This window comes from Cariama cristata, unplaced genomic scaffold, assembly GCF_000690535.1.
Source record: "Cariama cristata isolate BGI_N322 unplaced genomic scaffold, ASM69053v1 scaffold8937, whole genome shotgun sequence".
In the NCBI taxonomy this organism is placed as follows: domain Eukaryota; kingdom Metazoa; phylum Chordata; class Aves; order Cariamiformes; family Cariamidae; genus Cariama; species Cariama cristata.
Window position 1 is genome coordinate 32,519 of NW_009626029.1, and position 23,560 is coordinate 56,078.

The 23,560-nt window shown below is 40.5% G+C and overlaps 2 protein-coding genes across 2 annotated transcripts in view; one reads left to right on the forward strand and one right to left on the reverse strand.

Moving 5' to 3' along the window:
- Positions 1-8,813, forward strand: part of JADE1 (jade family PHD finger 1) — a gene marked incomplete at its 5' end in the record, with an annotated part of 33,809 nt that extends 24,996 nt beyond the window's left edge. The window contains 4 exons of the mRNA XM_009703851.1: positions 154-270; positions 4,017-4,547; positions 6,865-6,982; positions 7,912-8,813. Of these exons, the coding sequence (XP_009702153.1) occupies positions 154-270; positions 4,017-4,547; positions 6,865-6,982; positions 7,912-8,813 (1,668 nt within the window). The remainder of the gene's footprint in view (positions 1-153; positions 271-4,016; positions 4,548-6,864; positions 6,983-7,911) is intronic.
- A 5,898-nt stretch (positions 8,814-14,711) lies between these two features.
- The window catches only part of SCLT1 (sodium channel and clathrin linker 1), a 41,491-nt gene continuing 32,642 nt past the window's right edge, over positions 14,712-23,560 (reverse strand). The window contains exons 18-20 of the mRNA XM_009703850.1: positions 18,872-18,950; positions 17,702-17,797; positions 14,712-14,940 (exon numbers count right to left, since the gene is read on the reverse strand). Of these exons, the coding sequence (XP_009702152.1) occupies positions 14,878-14,940; positions 17,702-17,797; positions 18,872-18,950 (238 nt within the window). The 3' untranslated portion in view covers positions 14,712-14,877. The remainder of the gene's footprint in view (positions 14,941-17,701; positions 17,798-18,871; positions 18,951-23,560) is intronic.

The following is a 23,560-nucleotide window of genomic DNA, read 5'->3' on the forward strand; positions in this document are numbered from 1 at the left end:
CAAATTCTAATTTTTTTTTTAGTCCCTTATAAACTGAGGAACTTGGAAAATGTTAATATTGTGTATGCACACAAGGAATTTAATTTCGTTGATAAAATTGTTTCCTTTTTCAGTTAACAGTGTAATGCGTTTTTTAACCTTTTATTCTTTTAGGTGAGCATCGGAAGCCCGGAAAAAATGGAGCCCATTACAAAGGTTTCTCACATTCCCAGCAGTAGATGGGCGCTGGTGTGCAGCCTTTGTAATGAAAAAGTTGGAGCTTCTATACAGGTAATTTAATCGCACAGATATCCATGTGCTTTCTTTTGTCAGTATTTAGTAGATATACAAAATGTGTATCCACAGTAAACTTTCTTTGATTTCCTGTTTGTTACTGTGGACTTAATTGCACACAAAGTGCTTTTGCATGTTAGTGTGCTCTTACTCTAGTAAAACTTTAAAGCCAGGTCATCCCGTAAGACTTCCTCATTTCTTGCTATGCTGATACGTTTATTAGTGCATTGGAATAAAACGTAAATGTTGTTGAGTAGAGGAGGGAAAAAAACTATTTCTGTGAAGAACCACACACAAAAATGAAGCTTGAATGCTGTAAGCTTCTCTGCTGCAACCTATCTGCTAGTCCCTATTTAGTGACTTCTAAGACAAGTTGGATACTCTAATGGGAGTTGCGTATTTCCTGTAACAACCTGAATTTTTAAGGTGCTGAGCATGCCCAGCTCTCACTGGGGTCAGTGGAAGTGAACACCTTCACTTTGATGGTAAAGCTAGTTGTAGCTTTGAATTTCTTATTTTAGGTATAACTTAACATTGGACTGTTTTGGCTGTAACTGTTTTTTCTGTAACTATTTTATTGTTGGTCCAGCTTTTAAGTTGCTGAGGAGAGTATCTGATCATTTAATATTAGGCTTTTTGAGCAGTAGGAAAGAAACAGATGGTTTGACTGGTCTGCCCTGAGATTGAAGCAAGGCACAAGCTGAGGAAATGAGCCCCACTTCCTCCATTGGTTGCGGGTAGATTCTGGAGGCTCCTGGTGTTTCTGAGGGGAAAAAAAAACCCTCCTGGGTGTGAGTTTCCCAGTTCCGACTGCTGTGGAAGCAGTGCCACATTACCGTTCTGACTTCTGATAAGTGAGCTCAGGGATGCTGAGTGCCCGAAACAGCAAGAAGGGGGAGAATCAAAACAAATGTCTACTCTTCATAGGTCCAAAAAGAATGATTTCTGTATGCAATAAAGAATTAAACTATAAAGCCAGCCCTATAAAGCCATTTGTTTTATACCAACAACTCACATTCTTGGGCCAGTGCCAGTTTTTCTCACTGCATACTTCTGAAATTCTCTCTTGCAGTTTCAGTTGGATTTGGTTTCAGCCTTTCTTACCGTAGCCTGTGAATTGTCACTGTTAAAGAACTGAATTGGTCTGCACCAGAGCATTTCAGACTGGGCAGTGTCATTTCACGTGCATATTTATATTGGGTTGTTAGCTGTAAAGCACTTCAAGATCCTTTACAGTGGAAGATCACTTAGAAAAGTTAAATAACCATTTAAGAACAATTTTAAAATCTGGAAGGATTGAGAAAACACGTTACCAAGCCCCAGATTTTTGAAAGAGGAGATACTTGATTTTCCAAGACACAAGACAAAACTTTGATCTACCTTACTCGAGAACAAATGATAAGAGAGAGTAAGGACAGGTGACCCACTTGGGGCAGTGTTGTGATTGTGTAGAAAAAGACAATAAAACGTAACTTAGTATTGCGGTAACGCTCTTCACCTTCAAAGTGCTTCAGATACTTCAGTGAAATGATCACAGAAAGCTCCCTGTCACTGATAGGAAGATACTACTGTCTCATAAGGCCTCTGAAGAAGTAGAGCTCTTTCTGTTTTGTGGCTAGCCTAACGTTACAGGGTCCATGAGGGTAAGAAAGACCAGCATTAAGACACAAAAATTGCTGAAAAATTGCCCTTTTTTTGAAACTAGTTTTTATCCATTTCCTTTTTTTCCTCTGCTCCAAGTCGTTTGGTGAGGTTGCCAGAAAAAGTTGTAGAACAGCAGTGCAGCAGTAGTTCCAGTGAAACCTATCAGTCCGTTTCCATGTAAGGAATGTATAAAATAGTAAATGTTAAGTAGAGAAAGTAAATCTGTCCCCAGCATATAAATTTGCAATCATAATACCTCCTTGCAGAGCTGTCCCCTTCCTCTTCACTGCTGTTACGTAGTTGAAACTCCTTTGTCCATTCTCCAGACCTGTTCTGAGAGGTAACTCACAGTAGTTTAAGTTGAACACTCCAGTATGTATGTACGTTAGCGTGCAGGGGAGAGGGGGGTGTCCTCCCATATTTCTTCTGATACCACCTCTTCCCTTCTAGTGATGACACAGGATGACATGCAGGCATGATGGCTGCCACTTCAGACAGTTCTATGTTTGAAATTATGGGGGAGAGACAAAAAATTACAGTTTTGCCTGACATTTTGTAAGAGTTGTCTAAATCTTGGTGTCATTAAAGCTAGCAGAGAGAAATACTAAGATTTGTGTTGTGAAATTTTATAGAGCAGAGAAGAACATTATACAAAGCCACTGCACTAGAAATGAAGTAGCATTAACTGGAGGAACTGAGAGAGTGAGAGAGATCCTCTGGAGTATTACAAGATGTGCACCACAATTAGAAAAGCCGGCAGCTGGAAGTATGTCTCAGGCTGGGCAGAGAGCAGCTGCAATAAGCTGGGAAATACGAGGCTGCGTATCCTCCCAGGTCCAGCAGATTGCCTTCTGATGAGGCAGGCTTTCCCCTCTCCTCCCAATAAAACAGGAGCCACACCAAGAGCTCATTATTCTAAATGGTAGCAGCTTGGAAACCGTGGCTAAAGTACTCCTCTGTACTGGTCGGTGTTCCACTTGAGCTGCTTTTGCCCTGTTTGTTAGTAAGAGAGGAAAGGGCAAAAGATGCTTCGGTATTTTAAAATTCCTTTTATATGTTGATTTTATTAAAGAATGTTCATTTGAAACTTCTGCAGTTTAAACTCGGTTGTACCTTTATATGCCACCTGGCCACTGAGTCAACCTGAACAGGAAAACCCAGAGGAGAAAGATATTTGGCTTCTTTCCAAAGTGCTGTATAAACATCCTAGTGGAATGCAATTTCTCTTTAAGGTTAGATGACTTGGGTTAAGCATAGTTTTCTTTCCTCCTAGTTAATAGCACTAATGGTCATTTCCACTTTAAATTCGCCTCACTGGAGGCAGAGGTGTGAGTTGATATAAATGCATATGTATGCGTGTGTGTATATACATACCTATATATATTTAAACCTTTCAGTTTGTGGCTGGTGATAGCTATGTCAGTATTTTGCAAGAGGAAGTTGCATGTAATTGAAATGAGGTGCTACATCAGCTGAACTAGTGCCCGTCACTCCATGATGGTTGGGTTCACTGGGAGGGAAGAAAAATGACAAAAAATTGAATTTCCTGTTCTTGTCTTCTCCCAGGTGAAGTGAAGGCTGTAGTCAGTGAAGTAGTGATTGATAGCGATTTAGTATTTGACATTATAAAACTGGGCTAACAGGGGAAAAAACAAATTCCTTCTCCGTTGAGGTCTTTTGGGTAGCATGGGTCCAGGTGCTGGGACAGACTTTTAATTAAAAGTATCAGACTGGCCTGGAGCCACTGAGATGCTGGCACAGCCCGAGGGGGGCCGTTTTCCTTTGGGTACCACTGCCTTACGTGTCTGGCTCTGGTGACGGTAAGAATGCCCCTCTTGTGAATTTGCTGGTTATTGAATAGTGTGACTGGGCTAGGGAGGGGGTAACCACTCCTGTCCCACTGGGCCGCTAGATCGTTGCCTGGCCTGAAAGCCCTAAATTGTAAACCTAATTAAAAGAGAGCAAGAAAGTGCACGCAGCTTAGAAGGAGAGCATGGTAACAGGGTGGTTCTCCCAAAGCAGTCCTGGCTGCTGGAATAGTTTTGGGCAGTGTGGCTTCTTAAATGTATATTTGATTAATTTTAATTTAATTTCTGTAGTGTTCAGTGAAGAACTGCAGAACAGCCTTTCACGTCACCTGTGCATTTGACCGTGGCTTGGAGATGAAGACCATACTGGCAGAGAACGATGAGGTGAAATTTAAGTCATACTGTCCCAAGCACAGCTCCACCAAGAAAGCAGATGATGAGACTTTCAGTGAAAGCCCAGGTCAGGAGAATGGGAACGGAATTCAGGACAGCTCTCTTCCTGCCCACATCGATCCTTTCCACAGCATGGATCAGAACCAGGAGGAGGCCCACAGAGTCAGCCTCCGCAAGCAAAAGCTCCAACAGCTGGAGGATGAGTTCTACACGTTTGTTGAGTCTTTGGAAGTGGCTAAAGCGCTGCGGCTGCCTGAGGAGCCGGTGGGATTCCTTTATCAGTACTGGAAGCTGAAGAGAAAAGCCAACTTCAATAAGCCTTTGATTACCCCAAAGAAGGATGAAGAGGACAATCTGGCTAAACGGGAACAGGATGTTCTGTTCAGGAGATTGCAGCTCTTCACGCACCTCCGGCAGGATCTAGAGCGGGTAAGCCACTGCACTGCTCGTGCTTGCGCGAGCTGTGCTGGCCTTCGTTAGCCAAGTTTCCAAACTACGCTCTTAGTTATTGCCCTTGCATGCAGGCACTCCATGCTGCATCTTAACTCAAAGTTGCGTTGTCAGAAAAGACCATTAACGTGACATTTCTAGAGAGCACACCGATTACCCTTTTCAATTAGAGGGTTAGTTCACAGGGCAGCAGGTCGTGGGTTGTAATATCCAGTCTCCTTAGAACTGGATTGTCGTATTTCCGCTTACGCTTTTTGATGAACGCTGATGGCTGTGGACTGTTACTGCAAGCCCCAGCTGGAGCTCTTTTAGCCTTTGAGGGCTTTCTCTGCTCCTTTCATCTGGTGCACAAGAAGGAAAAGATTATGAAACCTGCTTTGATTTGCGGTAGATCTGTTTTTCATTGACACAGCCGAGTAGGATGACATTTCCCTTGACTGTCTGTGCAGTAGGTTTGGGAGGCGCACCATACTCCACTCAGTTAGGTTGTGAATGTTTAAAGAACAGTTCAGTAGGATCGGTTTGGTGTTTTATCTTAAGTACATCTGATCCTGTAATGATCTGAATTCCTTCCTTTTTGAGTTTTTTTGGGTTAACTGGTAGAGTTTAAGATATGCTAGAGCTAGAAAGAGTACTGAAATTACTTTAGTTTTTTCAGTCCGTACAGCATATGGCTCATGTAGGCCACGTATGGATCCTGGCTCAGGAGGTCCTCCCTCAGCCTCAGTAACCTGTGGGTGAACTTTGAGCCTTCCAGAATACTGTCTAGGGTTTACAGCAGGCGCTCATGCATCTGCTGCACCCTTTGTAAAGGATCTTGATGGCTAATTACTCTTCTAATGAATTGTTGCAGTTCTAAGTTTTTTTTTCTAGTTTCAACTTCCAGCCCATCACTCTGCTCTAGGTGGGCGAGATGGCTGTTACCTAGTACCTTGTGTTCCTGCTCTGTGTGCTCAAGATTTCCCTTCATCTTCTCTTTGATCAGCTAAACAAGTTGAGTTTGTCACTGTGTTCTCTGGATCTCAAAATATTCTGTATCTATCTTTTCCATTTAAGTGTGATGTCAAAACAGGATATACCATCTAGTAGTAGTTTTAATATTTTACTGGTCCCTCATTATCACTGATTGTACATCCAAGATAACTTGGATATTAAAAAAAAAAAAATGGGGCCCAAGTTGTTTTTTCTCCTCTTCCAGATAAAGTCAGGTAGACTTGATTAGGAATGACATTAGTGACAGCATCATCCATCTAGAAACAGATTTTGGAATTGTGTCATCCAGTTCACCTAATGAAAGAGGTGCCTCTGTGGACATGACGCATCTCTTGTGTGGCTTGGATCAGACGAGGAGAAGAACAAAAGGCCATGGACTGTACCAGGCTGGACAAATCCCTTCTAATTCAAATCCACAGAGTAATGACAGTTAGTTAGTCCTGGGACTGGAAGCCTTAAACAGAGCATGACCTTAGCAAAACCAGTCACAGTCTTAAATGTCTCCTCCTCAGTGGTGCTGAGATCAGCCTACAGGGTTGTGCTCCACGGGGCACCACGCTGTACACAGCTACGCCAAACTGAGAGGAGCCTTGGAAGTACCTTCGTATGCTTTTCAGCGATTCCCTCAGCTGGGAAAGAGAGAACTTCTGAGCTCTAGGAGAGTGATGGCTGTGGACCTGACACAGATGTCTAGATTAGACAGTCACATTTTAAGGGCGGAAGTGTAGTTTTCTTCTAAAAAAGCCTGAGATGATCGAAATAAATAATCATTTAATTCCTGTTTCCAGTCCCTGCTATGTCCTTGTGCTATGGCATGAATAGACTGGCCAGCCTTCATTTCGATCAATCATACTGCAAGGGCAGGGTTGTCAGAAAGACTGGTACTGTTGAATAGCTTTCCACATTTTCATCCTGTTAATTCAGTATTATTTTCTGTTGTCTCTCAAACAGTAAGAAGCAAATAGTGCTAGGAAGCAAATGGTCCTAGGCTGTTTAATACTGAGTATATTTAACCACTTCCAGCATTTCTCTAGATTTGCTGTATATATATACACACACATATGATTCAGGTGTTCATAGAAGTTACTTCTGTGGTGTCGCCGTCTCAAATCTGAGGGAAAAATCTGTCAATTAAATGGTATTTCAGACTCTTTTCTAAGTGTGTTGAAGAAGGTTAAATTTAAATACATTACTAACTTGTTTAAATGGTGTATAGTACTTAAACTGAATTAATTCAAAGCACAGATTGACAACATTATAGAAACAGAATTCCTGTAAACGTTATCAACTTGATGTCTTTTAGGTGCGGAATCTCACTTACATGGTGACCCGAAGGGAAAAAATCAAGAGATCTGTTTGCAAAGTTCAAGAACAGATATTTAATATCTACGCAAAGCAGTTGGAACAAGAAAGAGTTTCAGGTATGCTCCAGTGTTACCTTGTTCAATTCCGACCACAGGCACATGCATTGAAAGGTTTGGTTACAGGCTAATGACTAATTTTGAAGGACAAACAGGACCTCATTTATTCTCATTAAAATCTTGTGTGGGCCACCACGCATCAGCAGATTGGAAGAAAAAAAAAAACCCAGAACCTGCGTAGCTCTAATGGTGGGCACATTGCTATAGAAACTGGTAAATCTGTGTTCTTACCCATGGGGCACTGAAAGGCTTGCTGCTTCAGAGCCTTTCTGGTGCGATTCTTTAATGACTCCTTATGACAGAGAGACCATGACTTACATTCAGGTGCCATATGGTACCTAGTAGGTCTGTGGTTTATTAGTGCCGCTGCATTAGTGTTTAGTATGTGCTACTTTGCATCGTGGATGGCAGTTTGAAGGAATGAATTTTGAAAAGGTAGCACTCTAAACGCTAAACAACATGGGGTTTTTTCTGCCTCATCTCATTGACAGTAGTCTTTTCTCAAAGATGATACCTTCAAAGTTAACTGCATTAATTAGATTATCCTTGAAGTATTCAGTAAGTAATAAAACATCTATGATTCTGTATGTTAGACGGAAACAACCAGATCCACTTGCTGGTTGCTTCCCCCCCCCCACCTCTGAGGAGTCTCTCTGTCTTAGTGGATAGAGTAATGCTAGGATTGGTATCTGCTACAAGTGTAATTACATGCAGCACAGCTACAGGAAAGCAAACTACACCAGTAGTATGTTGTGAAGCCATGACAGAGCCACATAATTGTGACGTAAATGTGCTGGACAGGCAACCAAATACCAATTGAAGCTGAAGAACGTCATCCCTGAGGAACAGAGTTAAATTAGGTACCTTCAGGAGTGGTATTTACCCAGACATAGCATTGCTTGACTTTAACTTAATGTGTTTACATTTAGGTGTGCCTTCCTCATTCTCCTCAATGGAAAACACAGTGTTGTTCAATAGTCCATCTTTGGGCCCCAATGCTCCCAAGATAGAGGATTTGAAATGGCATTCGGCATTCTTCAGGAAACAAATGGGCACATCTCTAACCCACTCTTTGAAAAAATCACACAAGAGAGACAGAGTAAGAAACAGCTCTGGGAACGACAGCAAATCCATGCTGAGGCAGCCCGGCCAAAGGGAAGGCGGTGCTGCTCCAGGTAGCTTTTTAAATTTTGACAAGACCTTTGCAGAAACACGGATTGTATCAGCACAGCAGAAGAACGGCATAGTCATACCAGAGCACAGAAAAAGAAGAGACAATCGTCCACAGTGTGAGATGATCAAGGCGGAACTAAAGGAAAAGACTTCTAAACACAACCACAAACCCCTGAGACCCACAGAACTCTCTCAGAGGCAATCAGAAAATAAAAGGGCTGTGAACCACTCCAGTGGTAGGTCAGCACCTGGCATGCGGAGGGATATAGTGCCTAAATGCAACGGGGGTCTTGTCAAAGTAAACTCTAATCAGACAGTAGTTAAAGTGCCTACGATGCCCACAAGCCCAGTGAAAAACTGGGGCGGATTCCGAATTCCAAAGAAGGGGGAGAGGCAACAGCAGGGCGAGAGCCCAGAGGAGACCTGCCGCCAGAACTCCAGCTACCCCTACCTGGGCATGGGCAGAGTTTCACCGAAGGACAGGGCAAAAAGCAAGCTAAAGCCTGACAGCGAGAATGATGGGTACATCCCCGATGCCGAACTGAGCGACTCGGAGACTGAAGTGGCTGACAAAAAGTGCAGGCAGCAGAGGCTCAGTCCAAACAGTACTATCAGCAGAAGGACGGACATTATTAGGAGAAGCATCCTGGCATCCTGACTGGACACAGGGACACGGTGTCCGCACCGTGGTCAGTATACTGAGTCACTGCCTACAAGCCAACTCCACGTTATTTATTGGTGTGAGAGAGGGGAGTTCTTAGACATGGCTGCAGACTGACAAATTGATAACCTGTTATTCCTGAGCTTATAAACATGTTTACATGCACTTAAAGCTGTTTTTTTTGGTGCCCACCTCCACCCCGCGAGAAGTCTGAATCTCCTTTATTTGCAACTTTCCTGATATTGCTACTAAAATAGGATTTGTGATGAACACTAGAGTATCTCACAAACCTCTTAGAAGGAGCGAGGGTGGGTAGGGGGAAGTAGGCTGCATTCATCCCTTTTAGCTAAAAAGCACTGATAAAATTTTACTCTCTGCCCCTGCCTTCTGGAAAAGCACAAGCTCTTAATTTAAAACTAGCGTGTATTGAATCAAAGATGATTGTTTAACCATACTGCACTGCTAAATCCCATTACCAATGGTCACTTTCCTTGATGGTGGTAGGTCTTTCTCCTCTCTTTGCAGAATGTTTTCTGTTGCACTCCGTTTGAGCATAGGTGGCAGCTCAGAACCCTCCGTAAGCTCCAGAGTTTACATGTAAATACCCCCCCAAGACGACTGGATTTATCCACGCTGTTACACTGGAGCAGGAGGAAGTGACAGGGCAGGGCTGCAGCTGCCTTACAGTGCAACAGGGTGAAAAGACTCGAGCTGAGCACAGAGGCCACTCCCAGCTGGCTCAGTTCTGAGAAAGGGGTCTGGCGTGTGGGGTACAGCACCCTGTGGAATTAAACCCGTCACCGTTGAGTCAGTCGCCCGCCTCCGGGAGTATGATGACAATTCAAGAAAAAGAAAACAACTTCCACGGCACTAGTCGGTAGGATTTCCCAAAACCCCCACCACGTATGCACTAATGGTATGTATTGGGAAAGCCAGGCTTATGACACTAAAGGGTTGCTTTAAAATGGACACAAGTATATATTTTTAAATAGAATAAAATGGATAGGCAATAAATTGTGATTAGCTCTTTACAGTCAAATGAAAAAAAAAAATCTATCATTCTATTCTGGACTAGATTTGATGGAAGAGGAAACTCATATTCTGATTGTGTACTTTTTTTAATAGTTGCAAATGGCAATAACTAGTAAGCTATGAGCAATAATATTAACAGATCGTTAGGGTACTGTTTTGTACCGAGTAGAGTGCCCATATAGCAGTGGAGTGTTAGGAGTCTGTAAAGTTTGGAATTCTGCATAGCTATAAGTCAGGTCGGTACCGGTGAAAAAGTTTAAGCAGCAATGTGTTACAGAAAGGCATAAAGAACCTCTCCTCCCCCCTCTACTCCTAGCCTGTCGTTATCACATCCACTCGCTTGTTAACATTAGACCCTTTAAAACACAGTAGAACTCTGCCATAACTGAGTCTTCCAGAGGATTCAATCAAAAAAAAAAAAAAAGGCTTATTAACACCCCTTATCTTGCTATGCAAGTTATCACTTAATTAAATATTTCAACAGAATGCATCCCTGTCATTTATTGTAAAAAACTCAGAAGTCTTAACCTTTTGAGGAAGGGGAATTCTGTGTAAGATAGTACACTTCTGAAATACTGGTCCCAAGAAGTTAGATTAACTTTGTGACTTAGAGGTGAACGTCAAACAGGGCACTGGTGAATCTGAAGTTACGTAGTCACCCCTGGGATGTGTTAAAAGAGAAGTACTTATTTGATCACATAACCACACAAAAGGTAAATGCAGGTAAGTTCTACTCCAGCAACATTTTCCAGACAGGCACTGTTATTTTCTGTAAGAAAGAAGCTCATGACCGCATAGGGAACTGTTTGTCAAGCCATAGATGGAATAGTCTAAATTTTGATTCCAAGTAAACATTTAACCTCACACCAGTTCGAAAGAGGTACCTTGTTAATTTGCACTATTACGAACGCTAACCTTGTGCAGAATTAATGCCTTATCTGTTTTGCTCCCTGATGTTTAGGTTAATAAGCTTTCTAATGTTTCAAGTGAAGTTGAACCAAAACCAAAAAAGCTGTAAGACGACCGCAGTGTGACCAGCTCTGTAGGTTAGTTTTGTCTCCCTTGCTTAGCGCTCGGCAGAAGAGGTGTTGTAAGTACAGCAGTGACAGTACAAACCCACCCCTGTATTTTATTGGGATAGAACCATTTGCTGAATTTCTGGTTTTAAGCGTTATCTTTCCTTGTGCAGACTGACCAAGAGATCTTTATGATTGGTGTAATTCTGTCAAACTGTAGGCTAGTTGAACTTCTGTAAAGTTGCCTGGAATGCCAATTGTTAGGTTATAAACTCACACAAATCTCAGTGAAGGGTTATACGTGTTGTGTATAAATCTTAATTTCAGAAATTTGAGAAAATTGTCATTACATTTGTAAAACCTTGTACAGAAGATTTTTCACTATGTGCCTAGCTTTGGTGTCCATTCAGCTGAAATTAATTAAAAAAGGTGCATGAAGAGAAACAGATAGAAATAAAAAGTATATGTAGAGATGACTATTTTATATTACATGGCCCAATCCTGTATTTATTTTCTCCCTTTTTTGAAGTATTTATAAAGACCTAGTTGAAGACAGCTGTATTTTTTGTTAAAATATCAGTAGAATTGTGCCTTTTTGTCTGTATGTGAATAAATGCTGTACATTTTTGCAGTATCCTTGCCAGGAGTGTTTAAGAATTTGCAGTAGTTACTTTGTTTGGGTTTTTACATAAACACTTCACTGCAATGATCTGAACAACTTTCATGGTTAAAATAAGCATCTAATTTGGATTATGACAGGTATCAAAATGCACACTGTGGTTGCAAGAGGAAGATTGATTTATTCTTTTTTTAGGACTAGTATAGGGTCTTGTTAGTGACAGCTGTGTCTATCCCATCAACAGAAAATTGTATGCTTTTTTCCTTGAGTTCCTCAAAGAGATGTTGCTTACCTCCAATAGTTTACATTTGTTGATACACGATGTCCTTCCAAAGTCCATAATCTTCGTACATGTTCCACTGGAAGAGGAACGTGAGGTTTCTGACCTGTAGACCTTTGAGATAAGCAGCTGCACGTACATTCATGCTGTGAACTGCTGCTAGTCAAGCAACGCTGACCGAGAAGATGGGCCGCTGTAGCAGGGTCTCGAGGAGACAAGGCGTGAAGGGCACAGTAGGCCCCTTCCTCGTACTTCCTCTAAACTCAAGATGCGGAAACATGGAATGGACTTGGGGCAGAGCAAGAGAAGGACAAGGCTGTCAAAGCGCACGTCTAGCAATGCATCTTGAAAAACTGCTATAGGTAAATAATTTTTCTCAGCTCTGTACTTGTATCACATCCATTCCCAGCGTGGGCGGCTGTGAGTGGCACCCCTCAAAAACATTTCTAAAAATGAAGATGAAAGGGTGGCCCTCCTACGAGTTACTAGTACAAGCTCTTCAAGGTGTGACTAAAAGTCCGAAAGAGGTTCTTGCAAGCTGCTTTATCCATCTTGCTGACAGCAGCCTTTCTGAAAGGCACAGCACTACTGGGGTTACCGGAGCAAGACTGGGTCAGAGCTGAGGACAGCTTGCTCACCACTTCACTAGACTATGAAAAAGTTTCTCATGTGCAGAGAGAGATCTTTCAAGATCTGGCCCATGCCAGAAGGTACAGGGCTCTTGGGAAGACCCAAAATGAAACTCGTACTGCCTTTGTAGTCAGTTTGTCTCACTTGTTGAATGGAAGTAACTATTCACTTAGAAACTCTTCCTAAATCAACACAGTCAAGAACAAAGTTTTACTCAATGGGAAACATTAATATCACACTAGGGAATCTTGAAAACGCTCAAAAACTGGTGTTGGGGTGGGAAAGGAAGGTAGGGAAAACAAAAGCTTTCCAATGGAAGAGTGACAAGAAATACACAGACAGAAACAAATGTAAAACCACCAAGACAGATGATTGAAAAGCCTGCTCTCCATTCAATGAAACAATCTAGTATCATGAGGGAAAGAACAAAACTTACCTAACCAGCAAGCCTCAAATTTTAATGCCTCAGCAAGTGCCTTCCCTCTGGAAGTTGTGAGCAACGTGCCAGCAGCCTCCTCTGGATGCCAAACGGAAATGAAAGGAGGTGGTGGTAGGCTGATGAGCTTAATTTGACTGCGTTCCCTTTGGTGGTTGAGGCAGGTGTATTTGGTCCATTTTTAGCCGCTCAGAGGATGAGGCAGACAGGAGGGAAATTTTCTTTCATCTGTCCTCTGCCATAACTGCTCTGCTGACCCTTAACTTCACTGTTAGGTGCTTGCGTCATCATTGCAGTTGATACTCTGGCAAATAACCATTACACAAGAGCTGCACCCGAAGTTGAAATGATCACACCCGTAATTAAAAGGGAACGAAGCAGGTGCCCTTCCCTTCAGTGCCTCAAGGAACAAATGCACAAATACTGTTCCTCAAAAACTGAAAATTACCTACCATTTTCAGCCAGGTTTCACTTTACAGCTAAAGCTTCTGTTTAAGGAGTGAGTGGGATTAATAGCTCACGCACAATCTTCCAGGTGGTCTGTCTTCATCTCAGATGTGCATTATGCAAATGAAAATAAGGTGCTTGGTACTTACCTCCCTCTGTATCATATACACAGTTGATTGATGAAAATCTCACCACAACAGACGTTCGGAGCTTCTGGACAATATATCCATGTTGTTTTGAAAAAATCTTTGAAGTCTTTTCACAAAATTAGAGATTGCAATGGATACAGGCATGTATCAAACAGAGAAAGCACTAGTAAAGAAATGTGTACAACTGTAGGAAATAGTAACTTCCTCTGCAGTAAGCAGATGTTTTTCTTGAGGTTGCGTCCATCTTCCGGGCTCTACTGGAACAGACAGGTTTTCAGGAGGTGACACAAACTCTTACTTCCATGCGGTGATCAACCCAGGTCTGTCCTCTAAAATGCAAATACGGTGAAGATCCACTGCGACAGACGTATGGGTTTGTTAGTCCAAACCAACAGCATTCATCAAGCTTGGGGTACGTGTTACCCATCAACTGACTGAATTAGAAGTTACAAACCAGAACGACACTCTTCGTATTTAAGAGGAAGGACAAGAAACTACATCACTTAAGCCCAAGATAGGAGCACTTCAAAATCACTTAACACCTATCAAATGGTTATAATTTCATAATTGTAATTTGAGAAAACAGAGTTCAGTTCTCATTTTAGAATGATACATACAAAGTTTCTCCACTATCAAAGACAGACAGACGTGTATGCAGGAGGATTCCCACATACTGGCATCTGTAGAATTCAAACACACTATTTCAAAATGTGTAAGAGCTGGAGGACTTCACCAGCTTTGTGCAAAATGAAGTAATAGGGAACTGAAGTTCCCAGACACAAACCAAGAGGGCAGATGAACAGAAAAGCAAGGAACAATTGTAAAAACAGGAAGAAAAAGCACAACTGAAGAGAGATTATGGTCCTTAGAAACTAGCTGTATGAACAGCCGTAGCAGCATTTTATTTATTAACTGTTTCCCAGGGGCATGGGAAAACTGGAAGGCAATGGAGGCATTTCGCAACTGTAATGCCAACCATAAAACCAGCAACTATTTGCCATTCGTGATGTAATTAGTGTCTTACTACAATTCATCAAAGCTATTCAAAATGTTCCCAAGTTACTGCATTACAAAGAAAAATTAAAGGTATCGACCATATGCGAGCAAAACTGTTCATGAATTTCAATATACTCTATTCCCTGTACCTGATCTTGTCATAGCTGGAGCTGGTGTTTTTTAGACCAAAGACCACCAATATGCCACAGTACTGTATCAGATTGTTTCATCTGCTACATTAAAGGACTTTAATTACAATATTTTGCAGTCTTCTTCCAATCTTTGCTATGCATGCAGATACAGTATCTTCATCCACCGCCTTTCTTACTTGAATAAACCAGACAATGTTTATCTACGTTTTACAAGCCTTGCTATGCGTTTGACTAATACTCCAACGTGAAGTTTCTCCAGCAATGTTCTTAAATCCAGCATGGTGCGAATGAACAGTACACGCGTTTAAATATTTTCCAGATCCTTCAGGGAAGCAGCTTTTTTGTTCTGTCTAGTTATCAGGCTGAGCTGTAATTAAAAACAAGCAGATAGTTTCTTAGATAATTTTTTGTAAGATTCAGTATGAAAGGAGTCATGAAGGAGAGGGAGCAAGGACAGGTAAGTGGGGATTTAGGGTAAACAGTAGACTTTACAATGCACTCTATAGATGACTACTGCTTTTGTCTTCTTTCAGATCCCCAAGAATTCAAGATGAGGAAAGATTAGGTAGCAGGACTACACTTTAAAGACATCTACATAGAATACACATGTTTTAAACCTGTACAAATATTATCCTGCATTTTTTTGTGTTTCTTACTGAATTACTATTATTGAATAATAAGCTAAGAGTTATAGTCATTGAACTAACCACAATAAAAATGTAATTTCTAGACTCCCTAATAGTTCAGCTCTTGCCTATATTGGATTTAATTTTACAAGCTGGATGATGTAACAAGAATACACAACTAAAGTCAAGTCAGAAAGTAGCCCTCAACCTGCAGATTCAGAATGCAGAAAACTACGACCATTCTGAATCTGAGGAAGCACACACGTGCATGGTCAGTCTTCTGAGACCCAGAAGAGAACAAACACCTTGTTTCTTCAGATTCAGAAGAGTGGACACCCTTGCAGCAGCACTCCTGGAAACCTCTTTCCAGCCTTCAGCGGGGACAGCATTGGTATGTCTCTTCGGGGGGAGGGGGGGGGCCGGTGGAGGGGGGGAAGAGGAAGGGGCTTGGCACAGAAGTTCTTAAGTCCCTACAAAGAAGCCAATGCCTGACAGCTGGCAGCAGTAACCTCTGCCAAGCCTGAAGAGGGCAAGGCAGTTCTGAAGACTGGCAATAAGATCTGGACAGCAATTTAGGTGCTAAACATCTTGTCAAATCTCTGTTACCTTTCAGAGGGAGACCGGTGAGGAACAGTTAATTATCGATGTTTCCAGGAACAGCAAGACCTCTTCCTGTATGGGCACTGAGGCCAGGAATTTACTCCCTTGAAAGATGACGTGACCATGTTTTTTAAAGGAAGATAGCACCTCAGAGGTATTAGAGCTCAACAGATCCATATAACAAACAGGAGGTTAAAAAAAAAAAATAAAAAAAATCACTCTTTCAGAGCAAATGCTCACCAGCTGCATAGACCTTGTCATGACAGAGAGCATTTTCAGCCAGGAAACACAGGTTACTTTATGATAGCTTGGCAGCTATGCCCATTTATTCACTGCTGTTGGGGAAAAAAAATGCCATGTGTCCTAATTGGACAGTTTAGATCAACCAAACATTTGCTCTCTGCAACTCACATGGGATCACCCACATTAAAACGCTGTAATTTGCAAATGGGTTTCCTAAATCACTTAAAAAAAATCAGGAGGCAGAAGGCCACCTTTACTTAATAGGAAACCAACCTGAGTAACAAATTTGCTTGGCAAATAAGTCAATCCAATGTATAAACTCCCCATGGGATTTACTTCAAGATGTATAGCTTGAATAGTATGGAAAAAAAAAAAACCCACCTGCCTGCTGTCTAGCAGACAAAATACAGAATTACAGGTAACACAGGGTTTAGATTAAATTAAAGCCTGAAGTTTCTCTCTCTGAAGAGACAAAAACCTTTCCTCCCAATATGCCTAACATCTAGAAATACTGAATAGTACTGCTCAAAGCTGGAACTGAGTTGTAAGAGAACTGGAAAGAGAAGGCAGCACCAATTCAGCTCATTAAGTGATCACAGTGGTGCACAAGGAGGTCTTAGGCATAGAAATGGCTCTCCCAGGCATGCTCTGTCCCATTTGTCAGCATCACTGAAACATGTACTGGGCATGTTCACTACAGGAATGAGATACACACACCATCCCTTCCTTCCCCTCTTCCCATGGCCTGGAAAAAAAAATGAGTATTTCCTCTTCTGTCTGCACAATTTTCAGTATTTTTGACACTGTTGGACTTCCTGCGTCTGTTACACATAACATAACTGCAGTGGGGTGTACTTGTCCCAACAGCCTCTGGGGACACAGCTGCTGGAGACTACTGCTGACAAGGAGTTCACAACTCCAGAAGTTCACGTGCCACAGCAACAAGGTACTCAAGGCTGCAATTTGATGAACACTAGACAGATTGACGCTATCAATTCTGTCCTGCAACCTCTTCACACCATTTCCCCATGCTCTTTGTGCAGCCACAGTTAGACCAGGGAACGAACTGGGTGGAAATCTGTGGGGTTTTTTCCACAAGACAGCTATGGTGCCTAGCAGTTTTTACAGGGGCAGTTCTCTAGCCATCCACTGAAGGTACACCTTGTTTCAAATCAGACTCCCCCAGAGAGAGGTGTAGGAATTGGCACATGTGCTCTTTATCACCTGAAGCTGCCGTTTGTGACTGCTGCAGTAGGTTACACCAAGCTAAAAAAGCCTGCTTTAGGTAAACAGGAGCTGCAGTTATTTAAGGAGTTTTTTTTCCTCTTTGTTAACTTGCTGCCATTTCTGAAGATGAAAATGATCACACACCTTCATTTGCACATTTTGAACCACACAAGTTTAATCTGCATCAAATTTGTTTCCATGAATGAGTCTATACTGTCACTTAAGCATCCTGTCAGAAGGTGGCATTTAATTGAATATGCATCAGTTTTGTGATGACGCATCCAAAATACAAGCTTGTTCTTAAAATTATATTAGTAATAATGCATATAAATAATCACCTCTGCCTCAGGAATGTTACAAAGTGAGTATTTTTGTAATAGTCAATGGGATTTTTTCAATGCAGTTAGCGTGTTTTTTTTGTTAGTTCTGTACCTTTTGAGATGCTGTCGCTGCCCTCTGTTCTGCCTGGCTCAGTCGCCTTTGGAGCCTATTGATGTATTCTCGATATTCCATCATTAATTTTTCATCCTGTGTACAAGAAATATTACAAATGCAAAATTCTTTGTACTGGCTCCATACATAGTGTAGTGAAAAAGCTTAAAGCAAGAGGAACTGAAGAAGTGGAACTGTTTACCACTTAGAATAAGACTGAAGACATACTGCTGACACATTATACAGCATGTCCAGCTCCCATATGACATCATATGACTTTTCCAATCAGAGTAATCTGCAGAGGAAGTTTACTCATTTCACCATCTTGAAGTAAGAGGCATAAAAGTTGACATTTTAATCCAGGTAATTTAATTCACATAATTTTACAATGTAAATGTTTTAGCTATACTCAAAGGGAAAACAAATATACTAGGTAATAGAAATGAGATTATAAACTTGCTGTAGATCTCTTCCGTTCTCTTCATCAAAGGGTCTGTATAAAGTCTTTCTTAACCCACCTCAACTTACAGAAATCTCTTCTCACATCATCTCCATTTTTCTCCTCTAAATAAGAGCACTACAAAAAACACTACAGAAGGACTTATCCTAGATAGAACTGGATGTTATCCCAGATTTATGAGGCTGACGGGATAGCCGTTTTCTAAAGTGGCTGTTAATTATTGAATGATGCACATTCCAAAACAACCCTTTAATGGATAATGCTTTTATCTATATACATATATGCACATACAATGTAAGTTCTACTATACACGTAGCATGCTGAGAATTTGATCTCTCTGCATATGCTACATTATCCCTAACACAATGCCTACTCCTTTTTAGAGGTATGCATGCACGCGCAGGCATAACGTGCCCTCTGAAACATTTCCTGAATTGTCTAAAATGGCGAGATCAGTAACCTTGAAAGATGATCTCTCCTTTAGCTTTTCTTGTAATTTGAGAGTAGAGTTCATTTGTCTTCCTACCATTTGAATATGTCAGTCAGCAGAAACAGTGGGGCTTTCCAGTTATGACTACTCCTGTCAAAAAATCCTTAATTTTTTGTAAACCAGCAACGTAACTCATCTAAATAGGTTTCTGTCTAGATCCTAGTGTTAACGTACATCAGGTTGTAACTGAAAGTACTTGTCGTAGCAGTCATTATCTTACCTCAGTTACCTTTTCATTTACCGTTTCCAGCTGAGAAATAAGCTCCTGGCTACGAAGTTTTTGTTGACTCAGCTCACTTCTGTAATTCAGAAGAGATGCTGATTAACACACAGTAGTACATCAGTTACCAGAATATACTTTCATAGGTACTTTCTTGCATTGTAGGAGCTTGTGGTGTATTTTTAATTACAGCGTTGCTCTTAGACCATTGATTTCCAAAGCACTACCACAGCTAGCACTTCCTCATTCAATTATAACAGCAGAGGAATGAGATGCATTTGTACAAATCAACAGGACTTTGTCAAGAGCATTTGACGTTTTACAGGGTTTTTCTCCTGTTTATGGAATCTTACTTTGCAGGCACATTATCAAATAGGCTATAAACATAAGATGCATTTTCACAGTGCATTCAGAATGTAGATTAACATTCTAATTAGCGTCCCATAACCAGACTTCAGTGTGGACATTTTTGAAGGTGCTTTGAAGTACCTAAAACCAAATCATTCTATACTTCTGAGACAGACAACAATGTAACACTTCATGAGAGAAAGGAAAATGCCACCTTCTTCGAAGTGGTCATTTTAATTTTTATACTGAGTGAGTTTTAGTGATCCTGAATTTGTATAGCATTGAAGACCAAAAGTTATCTGGGTTATGGTAGACATCTTTGAGTTGGTACTCAAAGGAAACTTCTTGTCTCTTGTCGTCACAAGCCACTGAAGAAGAGAGATGAACAAAGATGGAAAAATCTCTGGTAATTTTAGCCTGAGGAAGATGCAAAACTGAATGAGCTGCTCTAACCTTTGACCAGTCTCTACTCCACTAGCCGCAGCCATCACAAAAAATGGTGCGATCAAGATTTTTGCCACCAATTTCACCTTGTACGTTGAGGTTCAAATGTATTTGTGAAGAATTTTCAAATCTATTTCTCACTCTACCTTCCTTTCTCAGGTTGAAAGTACGCTGAAATGCAATCACCTTCATGAATATGTAGCATGTTGACGATGCTCAGAAAGCTGACACCTAACTTTTAGGTGCTCTGCCTGTTACTGAAACTACTTGCACTGTAACGGAAGCTAAAGCCTTTATTCTTTCTGGGGGAATGGAGGTAAGGTAGGAGATGATAATTCAATCTCAGATATTCTTCTTAAAAAGCCTCTGCTATTTTAATGACGGCATTTAGTTCTCAACAGTAATTTACTCTTAAAAACTTTTAAACTTAGCATTTCATAAAAGTTGGACTGAAAACTGCTACATGGCACTTGAAATACAAGGTTGCACTCTATCTGTTAACCTAAGGTTGCCAGTATACCTGGCTGGTAGTTTCCACTCCCTTGTTCTCAACCAAGCTCTTTAACCAATCCCAGGTAGGTATCATAAAAACAGTTCAACATCTTTTGACTAGCTGTTATAAAAATGAGAGGACATAGGCAGATACTTGAACAATGTTAAGCAGTTAAAATTATATATAGATTATACCTGCATTACTACATGTGAACATTTTTATATAAACTAAGAATTAAAGATGGATTAAAACTGCAGGATCAAGGTAGTACGTTAATACTTAACACTATTATTGCAATTTGTCCAAGCAAGCATTGAGATGAAGCATCTTCAATACAGGAGCCCCAATGAAGAGCTGTTTTTTGACAGTCCAGTTTTTATAAACTGTTTATTAGCAAAACAAGAATTTTATACAATTCCTGTCACATCTTTTCATACACACCTTTTCAAAATAAACTCCCTAATAGTTTTCTAAAACTATTCAAACACTACTCCAAAAAAAGTGTAGCCTGCTTATGTTCAAGTTTAACTACGCTAGTCAAAAAGGCTTTGAAAATAAGGAAATTCTTAAGTTCTGACAAGCCCTCTTTATTGTTACGTCATCTTAGAAGACCATCCAAATAGATTAATTTTCTAAATTAAAAATTCTTAGTTACTGAAAACAATCTGTCTCCTGTACTTGTACTGAGGTGTGGAGTGAGCTTTCTTAGCAGCACAGCCCATAAAGAGAGTTTACATGCTCATATACAGCTGTATATCAAGAAACTGTTTATATAATTAGATCACCCTGAACATGTTTTTAAAGAAAACAGTTTACCCTTGTAAGCATAAGGAAGCGTGATGGCTACTGAGCTAGACAGTTGATTCATTCTGATTGTTAACCCTCCCCCAAACACACGTTATGAGATTTTAATATTAAAATCGAGCAGTAACCCCACCTGCTGAATAATCAAATCAGTCCCTACTCCACATTGTCTTTGTTAAGTGAGTAGGAAACAAAAAGGTGAGCTTTTAGCATTTTGGCAGACGGGTGATAAATCCGCCAGCTGTAGCAAGTACGTTCTGCAAAGCTCTCATATGACAAATATAGCCTGTGCCAGCTGTTTTTTCTGTTGAATTATAGTATAATATGCTTCAGTTACTCTTAGTAATTATGAATTTTGTATACTGCCAGTACCTGCAGCTGTCTCTCATCCTGTTAATTTTTTTCTTTAATGAACATCTTAAAATAAGCAGCTATGGCTGCCAAACATTACAGAAGTGCAGCCAAGAATAATGTTTTAGAAATGGAGGAAACTTCATCTCAAGATGCTGTGCGATTCACTCAATGTACTGTACAGGATGTAGGGAGAAGGAGAAGGCAGTCCTGGCCAACGCTTCATACACAGGTGCCAAAAAAGGTCATTCTTCAGAGGCAGTTTCTTTTCAATTATAGAAGAGAGAAAACTGAGAAAGAACTCCAAAAGACACACATGGCTACCGATGAGTCAGGGACTCTAACTATGACACAGAAATGTTTCAGGAGCAGAAATTGAACAAAGACACCCAAAATAGCTGCAATCAGATGACTTAAGCTAAGCTAATTATTTACATTTAAAACCAATATGGCAAGGATTCCCTTTTTGTAAGTACAATTATAATTCAAGTGAATATTAAAAAAAATAAAAAAATGAAGCCATTCAGTATAATTGTTCAAATATAATGGGTTTATGTTACAACAAATATTTTGGATCTCCCCCCCCAAGCGATATCTTACTACTAGACAATAGTGGCAGATGGGTAAGATCATTAATTTACCAACTTGTTCATACTATGTATTAATATTAAATTTTATTACTTGTTCTATTAGTTAAAGAGTTAAGATTTTTAAAGCTCCTCAAATGCATTGTTACATGGAAGTAACTTCTAAAGCATTTACCCTCTTTATCATTTAAGCCAACGTTCATAAATTGTCTCATGTACTGTTTGTTTTCTAGATTCAGGTCATATTTCTAAAAAGAGAACAGACTTGTGGATACCTCTTACTACTCCTACTCAGGCTAAACTCTACCTTAACTGAGCAATCGTCCACATGACTAACAGACCAAAGTAATATTCACAGCCAAGTTGAGAGAACCACCAATTTCCTGTAAAGTTTTCAAGTCACAAGATCTACCCCTTTGCCATCTGCAGTTTTCAAGATCTACTCCACGGACGGGCATTACTGTGAGTAATTCAGTCATTTGTTTGAATATAACACTTTGCTTATCACTGTGAATCTTGTTCTGGTCCCTGGTCCAGCCAGAATCACGCTCAACAAAAAGATGCTCTCGGTGTTGGCCACTGGTAAGGAGTCTGGTAAGGGTTTCTGTATAACCACTGGTCACCTGCAAAATCCTTTCTCAATTTACCCCAATTCTTATCTTCATTCTCAGGCTTAGAACATAAAAATCTATGAAAAATATGGATACGCCAATTAGAAGGGATTAACCATCTACCGCTACTTCTATTACAACCTCTTTTTTATTTACTTGTTTAACCTAGTTAACATAAATACAGACCAGTCAAGGTGGACTTTACAGCATGAATGAATAATCTGCCCTTATTTTTTAACCTTGCATACAGTCTTTCACTTTATCTTCTTTTAGTAAATGCTGGCAGATCCGATTACCCTGGTTTTACTTCAGTTCTGTTGTCAGAACTTTCCCTCTCTCCCCTTCTCAATCTGTCCTGTATTCTGTTGATACTGAAGTTTGTTTCCTTCCAATGTACAAATTTCCTAAGTGTTCCTTTGGTACTGCTTATTTCACTTTCTATATAGCTTTATACACACTGCTGTAAGGCAAGAAGAGTTGTCCTAGCCAATCTCTTCCCCCCAAACATGGCCATAGGAGCTGTTTTTCTAGATTACAGTACTTCAGTGAAAGCAAGAGCCTTTAGAAACATGTGTATGTATTCCTCATTTCTTTCAAAAGTAAATTATTTCAAACAAAGACAAGAAATGTAAAAGAAGCTGGAAGCACTTGACACTGGGTTTTTTACCACAGCTGTCAAAGGCAGATCACTTAAGTGCCTCCAAGTTTTGGGACATTCAAACTGACACTGACCTTGGAGCTCACAACTTTACAACTGCAAACTCGACACCCTGTAGATCAGCAACACCACCACCAACAACATGGATTGCTTCTATTTCTTACCAAATTCCACACAAATTTGTGGAGAAGTGACACTGAAGATCAAAATAACTTTTTAAACATTAAACCTAATTCCATTTGGTTATTTAGATTACTTAAACAATGTTCCAGATATAGGGGGAGGGGGAGGAAAAAAAAAAAAAAAAAAAATAATCAAACAGACACTCAAGTAAGTGTCAGTTACTAAATTAATGAACAAATAATAGTTAAATTATTCACTGAGACTTAAAAG